General features: G+C 29.1%; 1 protein-coding gene across 1 annotated transcript; it reads right to left on the minus strand.

The window, feature by feature from the left end:
• Positions 1-7,643: 7,643 nt before the first annotated feature.
• LOC100855152 (probable leucine-rich repeat receptor-like protein kinase At1g35710) lies at positions 7,644-12,846 on the minus strand. The gene is given in 3 exon segments (XM_019224611.2): positions 7,644-7,913; positions 7,915-8,167; positions 8,552-12,846. Coding segments are annotated over 3 exon segments (4,662 nt in total). The 5' UTR covers positions 12,831-12,846; the 3' UTR covers positions 7,644-7,783.
• Positions 12,847-13,762: the final 916 nt, after the last annotated feature.

A 13,762-nucleotide genomic window follows, 5' to 3' on the forward strand; every position in this document is an offset into this window, starting at 1 on the left:
TATTGGATGGGTGGAAATGAAGGATATTCATTACTTATTTATACACTCAAACTCAAATCTACATGCATCTAATATTTTTGTTAACTACATAGTCATTTCCTATAACAAAGTTTTCAAATATATTAATCAGCATTAGACATAAAGCTAGTTAGTTTTGACGCTCTACTTGCAATATTTCCATTAGCATGATTCACTTACCAATACTCTACTTGCATTCTACGAATATGGACATCAGAATAGGCCACATGGCTTGTAATTGAAACATTGAAGTTTTTAATAGCTTTTCCCTTTTTATCTTCATTTTTCTTTAATTTTACATGAATAAATTGAAAAAACTTTTAAAATTGTAGATTAACAATAGACAACCATAAATAAAAGAATCTGAGTATGCATGGAATTGTATCTCATCAATTCTTTGTTAATTAAGAATTGGCTTATGTATAAAATAAAATTTTTGTTTCTATTTTTTCTTTTTAAAAAATATAATTTTTAACATTTCTTTTACAAATATGGTTTTTTATTTTATTTTTAAATATTTATAGATTTTAAAATTTAATAAAATTATTTTTGAAATACAAAATATAGAAAAAAAAATTCTTATTCATGGACTTGAAAAATAAAAAATGGAAATATACACAACGTGGTTATACTTATATTTTTCATCATACAAAAGAATGCCTTAACTCAATAAGTTTTTGTTTTCAAATTTTTTTTATGTTGTCTTTATTAATCTTGAATTTTTTTTTATATATGTTCCAATAATAGTGTAAACTGAATTATTTATCAACTTAAAATAATTTATTTATGTTTTTTATTATTATTCGAAACAATTTCTTCATTGTCAATTAAAATATATCTTAGCTGTGAATTAAAATGTATATATACAATTATATATCAATATAAAAAATATCTTTCTAATCAACTGCATGCCCTTTTGATAAAGACTTTTGTGGCCTTGAATGGAGTCAAAAAGTGGCTGGATTGCTAATTCCTATCAACAATTATGATTCAAACATTTGGAATAGATATTATATCAAAATGGTCCTTTCAATGACCATGTTTGATGTAATGGTCCAACAATATATGGGCCCCATTTATTAAATTTTAGTACTAAATATCTTAGACTCATTTTTATTTTTTTGTCACAGGTGTTTGTTTTTTAATTCTTCGCCTTTTCTAGACAAATTGTTTGAGTGAAAAGTGAAAAAAAAAAAATCTTCTATTTTGGATCAATTAAAAGGGTTACTTTCTCAAACTTAAAACTTTTTGAAATATATTTGAAAGCTTGGAGATCAAATCATAAATAAAATCTTTTACCTATTTAAGTAATTTTGTTGTTTTTAACACTTTTACCATTATAAGAAATTGATATTTTTAAATGTTTAGAAACATCTAATAAAATAATTGTATTTTTCCTTTATTTGGGGTTAAGTTCTCTCAAATTATATCCCATTTTAATTTTGTAGAATAAAAAAAAATACAAAATACGTTTTAAGGACAATAATGTTCTACTAATTTCTAAAATTTCTATTATTGTAAAATATTTTCAAATATGTTAATTACTATTTTTCATTGAACTATTATTCTTCAAATATTCTATCATAACTATATATAAAATAAAAATAAATATAGTAATTATATTTGTACTGACAAAGTCGTTTAATTACTATTTAGTAGACCCAAGAGCAATACCTATGACCTTTTACACTAGATATTATGAAAAAAGACATGTTCAAAATGTAAATTTTATTTTTTTTGTTTTTAAATAATACTACATTATTTTAATTTATTTTTAATTCAACAAAAGAAAACTCAGTCCATGGTCTCCATCCAATGGTAACAAATTTTCTCTAGTTGATTTAACAATTAAAGAGTTGGCTTTTGCCCCCAAATGCACAAAAATATAAGAAATAAAAACAATAAAAATTCAATGATGAAATAAACCATTCAATTCAAGAAATATATGTTTTGTTATGGCTCATTAATTTTAAATTTAAACTTAGAATTTTTTTTTCCATTTTTATCATGGTGATTAATTTTTGTTTTTTGATAACTTAAACTAGTATGAAAAGAAGATAATTTTTTTTAATAGCAAACAATTGTCATTATTTCTTTGATGGTATAGCTACTAACACATCACTTCTTCATAAAAGCCCCTTTTAGTGAAACTGCTATTGATAAAAGCTCTACAAATTAAAAAGTACTTGTATCAGACACACTTTCAAACCGTACTCTTATTTTTTATCTTCTTAAGTTTCTAATGAGATAGAAAACTTCATTTAATTTATATTTGAAAATTTTATTAAAGGGTAGAAAATTCCTAAAATTATGTGTCTACAAATTAATTGGATGGAAATATGGAGCTTCCGTCTTTATCATAAGAATGACTTGTTTTTGTGGAATATATGGTTCTAAAATAAATTCAAGTATCTTTCTCTTTTCCTATAAGACAAAGCTCATTCAAGTGTCTCTTTGTCATGCATAATGGGGTATAGAAATGCATGTAAGTAAGCCCTTTTATATGGCAATGTGTTCCATGACTAAAGGCGTCTATTTTTAAGTTTTATTAAAGGGTAGAAAATTCCTCAAATTATGTGTCTATGAATTAATCGGATGGAATATGGAACTTCCGTCCTTATCATAAGAATGACTTACTTTTGTGGAATATATAGTTATAGAATAAATTCAAGTATCTTTCTCTTTTCTTATAAGACAAACCTCATTCAGCTATCTATTTGCCATGTATAATGGGGTATAGAAATGCAAGTGGGTCTTTTTACTTGGAAATATGTTCCATGACTAATGGGGTATAGAAATGCATGTCAGTGGGCCTTTTTACTTGAAAACATGTTCCATGACTAGCACCATGTATTTTAAATTAAATTCAAGGAAAGAGAGCACTCAACCTCCTATGGACTCTTTGGAGTTAAAAGAAATAAAATAATTAAAAATAAAAAAATTAAGTCATTGATATGAACATAAAAAATATATTGAATTTTGTACAAAATTGTAATATGACTAATTAAGTTAAATATTGCAAAGTAAAATAGACTATCAACCCTCTTGAATCTCTAAATTAATTTATTTTATACTATAATTAGTAAAATTATATTTTAATTGATTAATCACAGTTGTTCAATATTAATTTATACCAACATGTTATAAATTGTTTTGTCTATTAGTAAGGTAGCACGCATTTGAGTAATAACATGGTTGCATATAGAAGTAGTTAGCTCATATATAAAAATAAGAACCCAATTTGAGAAAACTTATGTGGTCGTGTCAATATGCCATAAGTGACTTTTCCTTTTTTTATTTTTAGTGTTTCATAAATAAAAAAAAGGTAATTTAGTTTCAATTTATCATAATTTGGTTAAATTATATCTTAATTTATTATTATTATTATCCTTGTTATTGTTGTTATATGACACTTTTCAATGATATGCACTTTAATTAAGATGTTCACTATTTTCAATGGGGGTAGAAAAGTCAATGCAAAGATAAATTCTTACGAATAATTATTAAGGAATCTATATCAATTATTCGCATCATCAATCATTCACATCATCAATCAATCACTACATCGTATTCAATAGGGTAGAAAAGTCAATACATAGATAAATTCTTATGAATAATTATTATCAAGGAATCTATATCAAGTATTCATATCATCAATTAATCACTTTACCGTATTGAATGGGGTAGAAAAGTCAATACATAAATAAATTCTTATGAATAATTATTATCAAGGAATCTATATCAAGTATTCACATCATCAATCAATCACTTTACCGTATTGAATGGGGTAAAAAAGTCATGCATAATAAATTCTTATGAATAATTATTATTAAATAATCTATATCAAGTATTCACATCATCAGTCAATCACTTTACCGTATTCAATGAGGGTAGAAAAGTCATGAATAAATTCTTATGAATAACTATTATCAAGGAATCTACATCAAGTATTCACATCATCAGTCAATCACTTTACCTTATTGAATAGGGGTAGAAAAGTCATGAATAAATTCTTATGAATTATTATTATCAAGGAATCTACATCAAGTGTTCACATCATCAATCAATCACTTTACGTATTCAATGAGGGTAGAAAAGTCATGAATAAATTCTTATGAATAACTATTATCAAGGAATCTACATCAAGTATTCACATCATCAGTCAATCACTTTACCGTATTGAATAGGGGTAGAAAAGTCATAAATAAATTCTTATGAATAATTATTATCAAGGAATCTACATCAAGTATTCACATCATCAGTCAATCACTTTACCGTATTGAATGGGGGTAGAATAGTCATGCATAGATAAATTCTTATGAATAATTATTATCAAGAAATTTATATCAATTATTCACATCATCAGTCACTTTACCGTATTCAATAGGGGTAGAAAAGCTATACTTAAATAAATTCTTATGAATAATTATTATCAATGAATCTATATCAAGTAATCACATGAAAAAACAAAAACAAAAACAAAACAATATCTACTTATTGAGAATTGTAAATATAGCTTCATAATGGTTTTTTTTTTCCTTGCAATTTTATTTTCGAAAGATGTTTAGATGTAAGATGAAGATTAAAAAAAATAAAATGATAGAGGGTATTTTTGTTTTTAAAAAAAATCATATTTCATATTTTTGATATGGATGTTAATAAAAAATTTGTTTCCTATCTTAAAGACATAATGGCTCAAATACAATATATCTATGCATCTTTGATCAATTATGTCTAATCATATTTAGATTAAGAATTAGCAATTTTATTCCATCCATCCTAATATATGACTACTTACTTTTATGTAATCTACACTCCTCTTAAAGATTCAAAGTTGTTCCATAATCAGTTTAGGATTAAAAAGGCAAGTATGGACTTATGGAAATTAGAAATAAATTAATTTGAAAAAAAAAAATATAAATTAAAAACTTAAAGAGGGAAATCTTTTCAAATACTTAAATTAATTTAGAAAAAAAAATTAGAATTTAAAAAAGAAAATCTTTCCAAATCTTTTTTAATTTAAAAATGAAAATCTTTTCAAAGGAAATCTTTGTGAATTAAAAATTAAATTTAGAGTTGTAAATAAGGTCCACATCCCTCCGTGCTTTGAGTTATCCACTGGGAATATGTATGATATCGCATAACAGATTTGAAAATTAGTATAGGTTAAAGTCTTAGTGATGGCTTTTGTGAGATAATTTTGTGTTTTTTCCTTCCATGTAATGGATTTGAGATCTACGGTCTCTAGGCCCTGCAGTTTCTACATCCACACTTTAGGTGGTTTTCCACGTATATCATTTGCCCTTGTGTGGGATTGACTTTCCATTTTAATTGATAAATTTCTCAAGATAAATTTAAAAATAAAAATTAGGTTAAATTAAAGAAGGGAAATAAAAAATATATATATTTAAAGTTAATAAATTATTTTTATATTTTTTACTTTAAATTTATTGCATTTATTTTAACTCTTCAATATAAAAATTAAATAATTTCATTGGGTCTTGGGCTCAATTTGAAGAGTTACATGGACCTTTTATTAATTTGGGGGCTCATCTACCCCCAAAACATAATTCTCCCAAATTTTAATTATATTTGATTTTATTTAATATTTTGCATAGGTGAGAAAATTATTTTCCTTAAGAACCAAACATAATCTAAAAAGTACAAAATACTCATTTTTTGAAAAAAAAAATACCATTCATTAATATTTATTTAAAAAATGAGAATTTATATTTATAATTTATAATAAATGAAAGGGAGAATTATGCTTCAAGGCCCATGGGATTGAAAACTGCAAAACAAAGGTTAAACTTTGTATAATTAATGTGAAAAGTTAGAAGAACTTGTAAATTTGTTATGAACGATATTTAGAAAGTTTATGACCCATAAACGCCTAAAATCCCCTTAAAGAGCCTTTTTGAAAAGAAAAATCCTCTCCTTTTTTTAGGTTAGCACGCCATCTAGCCACACGTGGCAAACTCTATTTACATTGGTTCTGATCTTGGGGCCATATATCTAACAAATTAGAAAACATAAAAATAAGTTATAATAAAATGGAAACTGAACTCTAAGTTTGAATAAATCAACCTATTAATAAAATAATAAGATCATTTATAAAATATTGTATATAAAGTGTTTTATGTATTTAAAAAATACCTCTAATCAATATACCAAATATAAAAAATACCCTTCATTAATATTAAATATTTCTTTGTCTTGTACCATTTATACAGTTAGTATATTTATTTTATATAGTATAACACCTTTGTACGGTAGCTCGAATTCCACACACCTTGTGAATGTCTCATAGATTGGTTAACCATGTTTACATCGGTTTGGCTTTAAAAAATGGGAAAAGTTATTGTATAATTTTGTTTCACACTCATTATGAGTGAGATAGGTATTTGAATAGTCATGTACAAGTTAAGTAAATAATATAAAAATTTATATTGAATTTATTAATAAGTTTAATGATTTTAAAAAATAATTTTAAATTCAAAAAATATATACAATGACTATAAAAATAATAGACATAATTAATGTTTTAAATTCTTTAATAAATTTTCTAATATTTTAAGACTAATTTAAAATTCAAAAAACTAATTAATTGATTATAAATTAAATAAAAAAATTTAAATACCATATCTTTAATTAAGTAATAAATGTATGAAAAATGGCTTATTTATATCTTAAAAAATTAAACATTATTTGTTTTCAAATTCATTTAAAAAAGTATAGTATTAGCAATCATTAATTTTGAATTATTATTCTTATTTTTAATAAAATAAAATAATTATTTTTTTAATAAAAATGTTAATATTCATATTTTTATAATATTTATAAAATCGTATAGTGTTCTATTAGAGATTATTAATTTTGAATTATTATCATTATTTATTTTTAACAAAATAAATCAATTATGCTTTTATAAGATGTTGATATCCATATTTTTATAATATTTAAAAATATATAATTTATGATTTTATTATATTATTAATATTCATATTTTATTAAAAAATATTTATTTTTAATTAAAAAATTGTTTTTATTTTCAATAAGATGTGAATTAAATTTAGTTTATATTATATAAATTGAATTCATTTTTTTTTTTCAAAATCAAAATAAAAAATTAATTTTAAAAACAACTAAAGAATGTTTTCGAACATAACTTGTACTAGAAAATCAAAATACCTCCTAAAACCCACTTATAAGTGGGATTGTATTTTTAAAGGAATCATTTTTTCTTTCATTTTATCATCAATTAAATTATTTAAATATGAGGATGAAGGAAAAAAGGAATAAGATATCCATCTTTTTATTCAAGCTTTTGATGGGCCTTTTGGATTGGATCAGAGATTATTTGAGGTCAAGTCTATTCTCTCAAATCCAAGGGCCGAAGCCATGCCCTACAGGCCTCAAGCTTAGGACTCAAGTTCAATGTTGGGGCTTGATATTCGAACTCTGGCTTCAGGCTTAAATATTGTATATATAGAGATTAAAAACATTTAAAAATAAATAAATAAGAGAGATGATGACAGCTGTCACATGTAGAGATTTTAAAATTTTGATTTGCATGTTAGGCTTGCTGACCTGGTTCAGGGCCTTCAAGCTTCGCTCAAAGCTACTTGCATAATAACACTTGATTTATAAAGCAAACCGTACTTGACTGAAATAAGAAAACATAATACAAAGACAAAGAAAAGTAAAAGCCAAGGCGCACACAATGCATGACAACAAATATATATACAAGGAGAAGTGAAGACCCTCAAGTAGTTTCACCTCCATGACCAAGCAATTCGCCCAAAGTAATCATGGTGAATGGTTTTGACAATGGCGGCCACCGTGTTGAGAGTGCTTGACAAACTTGTCGCATGGTTGGTCGAGATTGGGGATTAGCATGCAAGTGCTAACTTCACTGCAACCACTACTTCCTCAGCCACTTGATTCATAGGAGGTGAGAGACGTTGGTCTATCTCTTCATTCAACAGTAAATGATAGACAGTTGATGGTGATGAGGATGACGAGGACGCTGATGAAAAGAGCGATGAGATGAGTTCCCCAGGATGCTTTCCAAAAATTGCTTCCAATGTTACCACTCCAAAGCTATAAACATCTGTTTTATTGTCCACCTTTGAGCCATAAGCAAGTTCTGCAATTAAGGAATATTTTATCATGCTTTTGTCTGCTAAATTATTATAAAAGTTTTAATTTTAATTTTTTTTTTTTTATCTTATGTTGTGTTATTAACTCTACCATGCATCTATTGGAATTACGCATCACCATAAGCTTATAGCCCAACAAAAATAGGTAATATTTAACATTATACTCCAAACAAATAAGTAATGTAGAAAGCAATTAGCATGTTAATCTTAATTTCTTAGTAAAAGAACAGAAAGATAAACTCGTATGGTTTCACCAAAAATTTGAGGTATTAAAGATTGAGTATACCGTTCCATCCCGATGCAATAAATAACACATTAATAAATATGTATGGATGCAGTTTAGAGATAAGCAAGTCACCAAGAAAAATCACCTGGAGCAATATAACCAAAAGTTCCTGCAAATGAAGTCCAATTAGATGAGTCTGACTTCAGAAGTCGAGCTGTGCCGAAGTCGGATACATGAGCTACATATTCTGAATCTAACAGAACATTGTTGCTCGATATGTCTCGGTGAATTAAAGGAGGGGAGCAATCATGGTGCATATAAGATAAAGCTTCAGCCATGCCTTTGACAACATTTAGCCTCAAAACCCAATCAAACTCCATTGCTTCTTCCTTGTTGCTTAGAATGTTTCTCAAACTTCCCTTTTCCATGAACTCATAAACCAAAAATGAGTTTTCTGAACATGAACAAAAGCCATAAAGCTTGACAATGTTGCGATGTCGTATCTCTGCTAAAGCATGAATCTCACTTTTGAAAGCTTTCAGATCAGCCATCTCTCCATCTTGTGTTGAGTGAAGTTTTTTCACAGCAACAACTCGACCTGTAGGCAACTCGGCCTTGTAAACAGTTCCATATCCTCCGGTGCCAATACAATTTTTTGAGTTAAAATCTTCAGTCCCCTCAATGATGTGTTCATATAACATTTCCCCATCATGGCCCCATATTGCGAATAGATCTTGATGAGTTGCTACTTCTCTAGAATTGATTTTTCTACTCCTTACCATTCGACGAAGAAAATAAATTCCATAAGAAATAAATGAAAGCAATGGAATGCTCAAAATAAGGAGTATAATCAAAAGAAAAAATCTGTTCCCCTTCTTTTTGCCAGTGTTGCATGCCTCGAGACCAGTGATGTTACCACACAAACCTTTGTTATTTCTTAATGCCTCAAATGGGGCATCTCGAAAAGCTTTGAGGTTGGGTAGCGGACCTTCCAACTGATTGTAGGATATATTTATGGATGTCAGGCCTCGCAAATCATCAAAAGTGGGTGGGATGGTACCTGAGAGGTTGTTATGGGAGAGATTCAATGTTTCCAAGCTTTGTAATTCTCCAAGTTGTTGTGGTATCTCTCCTGTCAACATATTTTGGCAAAGGTCAAGACTCTCAAGGGTGATCACATTCCCAATCTCAGCGGGAATGCTTTCCCCAAACTTATTATTGCTCAAATTCAAGGACAACAATTTCCGAAAGTATCGAACTTGTTGGGGAATTGGGCCACTTAAATGGTTTGATGCCAAGTTAAGATGTACGAGATCGGACAAATTTCCTAATTCCAAAGGAATGTTGCCTGAAAGTTTGTTGTTGTCTATCACCAAATTGAACAGTGACTTCAACATACCCAATTCTTTTGGTATCTCCCCAACAAGATGATTTGAAGAGAGGTCAAGTTGTTCTAGTTTGGTTGCCTCCCCAAGTTGATGTGGTATCATACCAGAAATATTGTTATTGGAGATTTTTAGGCTTGTCAGACTATTGCACTGCCCCCATTTATGTGAAAGCTCACCATACAATTTGTTGTAACTCAGGTCAATAAAAAGTAAATTCGGGTATATACCGAAATCTTCTGTTATATTTCCTGCAAGTTGGTTTCTTTCTAGCCTAACTCTGAATAAGCTAGTGCAGTTTCTCAAGCTCTTTGGGATAGATCCAGTGAGATGGTTTCCTTCAGCTGTAAAATTTTCAAGTACTCCACCAAGACATATCTCATGCGGTAGTTGGCCAGTCAAATGATTCTCAGATAACTCTAAAGATCTCAAACGTGTAAGGTGTCTCATTTCAGGAGGAATTGAGCCATTGATTTTGTTATCAGAAAGATACAATACAGTTAAATTACCCAAGTTCCCTATGGAAGCAGGGATTGAACCAGTGATCTTGTTATCAGACAAGTCAAGTTTATCAAGGGATTTCAACCATCCAACTTCCTGAGGTATGGAACCAAAAAGCTGATTTTTGGAAATGTGCAAAGTAGTTAAGTTGACCAAGTTTCCTATGGAAGTAGGGATTGAACCAGTGAGTTTGTTATTTGACAAATCAAGAGCAAAAAGAGACCTCAAAAATCCAACTTCTCGAGGAATGGAACCAAAAAGTTGATTAGAATGAAGATCTAAAGTATTTAACTTGGACAAGTTTCCTATTGAGTAAGGAATTGAACCTGAAAGACTGTTATTTCGGAGGTATAAGGCAGTTAAGCTGCCTAATTTTCCTAAAGAATGAGGAATGATGCCAGAGAGATTGTTATTTGACAAGGCTAGAACACTGAGGGAACTTAGCAAATGAATATCTTGTGGGATGGAACCATTAAGCTTATTGGAATGAACAAACAAAGTGACTAAGTTGCTCAAGTTTCCAATGGAAGTCGGAATCGAACCAATGAGATTGTTATTTGATAAATCAAGATCTTTAAGGGATCTCAACAATCCAATCTCTGATGGAATGAAACCAGAAAGTTTATTACCCTGAAGGAACAAACTGATTAAGTTGCTCAGGTTTCCAATCGAATGAGGGATCGGACCACTCAAAATGTGATTTGACAACTCAAGATTATTAAGAGTGCTCAACAATTCAATCTCTTGTGGAATGGAACCAAACAGTTTATTATGAGAAAGATACAAATACATTAAATTGACCAAGTTTCCTATGGAAGTAGGGATCGAACCCGTCAAATTGTTATCAGACAAGTCAAGTTCAATAAGAGATCTCAACAATCCAATTTCTTGAGGGATGGGACCAGAAAGTTCATTATTATAAAGGTACAAATTGATTAAATTCCTCAAGTTTCCTATGGAAGGCGGGATGGGACCATTGAGATTGTTAGTTGACAAGGCAAGATTATTAAGAGATCTCAACAATCCAATTTCTTGAGGGATAGAACCAGAAAGCTCATTCCTATGAAGGTACAAAGTGGTTAAATTCCTCAAGTTTCCTATGGAAGGCGGGATGGGACCACTAAGATTGTTAGTTGACAACTTAAGATCATTAAGAGATCTCAACAATCCAATTTCTTGAGGGATCAAACCAGAAAGCTCATTCTGATAAAGGTACAAAGTGGTTAAATTCCTCAAGTTTCCTATGGAAGGCGGGATGGGACCACTGAGATTGTTAGTTGACAAGACAAGATCATTAAGAGATCTCAACAATCCAATTTCTTGAGGGATCAAACCAGGAAGCTCATTCTGATAAAGGTACAAAGTGGTTAAATTCCTCAAGTTTCCTATGGAAGGCGGGATGGGACCACTAAGATTGTTAGTTGACAACTCAAGATCATTAAGAGATCTCAACAATCCAATTTCTTGAGGGATCAAACCAGAAAGCTCATTCTGATAAAGGTACAAAGTGGTTAAATTCCTCAAGTTTCCTATGGAAGGCGGGATGGGACCACTAAGATTGTTAGTTGACAACTCAAGATCATTAAGAGATCTCAACAATCCAATTTCTTGAGGGATCAAACCAGAAAGCTCATTCTGATAAAGGTACAAAGTGGTTAAATTCCTCAAGTTTCCTATGGAAGGCGGGATGGGACCACTGAGATTGTTAGTTGACAACTCAAGATCATTAAGAGATCTCAACAATCCAATTTCTTGAGGAATAGAACCAGAAAGTTTGTTAGTATGAAGGTACAAAGTGGTTAAATTCCTCAAGTTTCCTATGGAAGGCGGGATGGGACCACTGAGATTGTTAGTTGACAACTCAAGATCATTAAGAGATCTCAACAATCCAATTTCTTGAGGGATAGAACCAGAAAGCTCATTCTCATAAAGGTGCAAAGTGGTTAAATTCCTCAAGTTTCCTATGGAAGGCGGGATGGGACCTCTTAAATAGTTGGAAGCCAAAACAAGAAAACTAAGAGATGTTAGCAATCCAACTTGGTGAGGTATGATGCCATTGAAATTATTGAAACCCAAATCAAGGATGGTGATCAATTTGGAAAGATTACCAATATGGATAGGAATGGTTCCATAGAAGGAGTTGTTAGAAAGATTAAGAGTGAGGAGATTAGGGAGTGAAAAGAAATCAAGATTGTGGAGCGTACCTCTTAGACCACAATTCTCAAGGTTTAAACTGGAGACACTTCCTGACTTGTGGCAAGTAACTCCAAACCAATGATTGCATGGGGAAACTCCAGACCAAGAAGAAAGGAAAGTTTGTGATTGAGTATGAAGGCTAGATTTCCATGTTATGAGAGTGAGTGCTTCTTTTCCTTGCTTAATAATCAAAGGAGAAGTGATAGGAGTAAAAGTAGATGTAGAAGAGACATGAAATGATGACGACGATGAATAAAAGGGGAAATGAAGAATGATATAGAAGCAAAGAATGGTGATGAGTTGGGAGAGTGAGGAATAGGATGAAAGATATTGAAGGGCCATTATTGGATGGGTGGAAATGAAGGATATTCATTACTTATTTATACACTCAAACTCAAATCTACATGCATCTAATATTTTTGTTAACTACATAGTCATTTCCTATAACAAAGTTTTCAAATATATTAATCAGCATTAGACATAAAGCTAGTTAGTTTTGACGCTCTACTTGCAATATTTCCATTAGCATGATTCACTTACCAATACTCTACTTGCATTCTACGAATATGGACATCAGAATAGGCCACATGGCTTGTAATTGAAACATTGAAGTTTTTAATAGCTTTCCCCTTTTTATTTTCATTTTTCTTTAATTTTACATGAATAAATTGGGAAAACTTTTAAAATTGTAGATTAACAATAGACAACCACAAATAAAAGAGCAGAGTATGCATGGAATTGTATCTCATCAATTCTTTGTTAATGAAGAATTGGCTTATGTATAAAATAAAATTTTTGTTTCTATTTTTTCTTTTAAAAAAAATTCATTTTTAACATTTCTTTTACAAATATGGTTTGTTATTTTATTTTTAAATATTTATAGATTTTAAAATTTAATAAAATTATTTTTGAAAAACAAAATATAGAAGAAAAAAAATTCCTATTCATGTACTAGAAAAATAAAAAATGGAAATAGACACAACATGATTATACTTATATTTTTCATCATACAAAAGAATGCCTTCACTCAATAAGTTTTTGTTTTCAATTTTTTTTTATGTTGTCTTTATTAATCTTGAATTTATATATATATATATATATATATATATATATATATATATATGTTCCAATAATAGAGTAAACGGAATTATTTATTAACTTAAAATAATTTATTTATGTTTTTTATTATTATTGGAAACAATTTCTTCGTTGTTAATTAAAATACATTTTAGTTGTGAATTAAAATGTATATATACAATTATATATCAATATAA

This window comes from Vitis vinifera, chromosome 13 (assembly GCF_030704535.1).
Source record: "Vitis vinifera cultivar Pinot Noir 40024 chromosome 13, ASM3070453v1".
NCBI lineage: Eukaryota > Viridiplantae > Streptophyta > Magnoliopsida > Vitales > Vitaceae > Vitis > Vitis vinifera.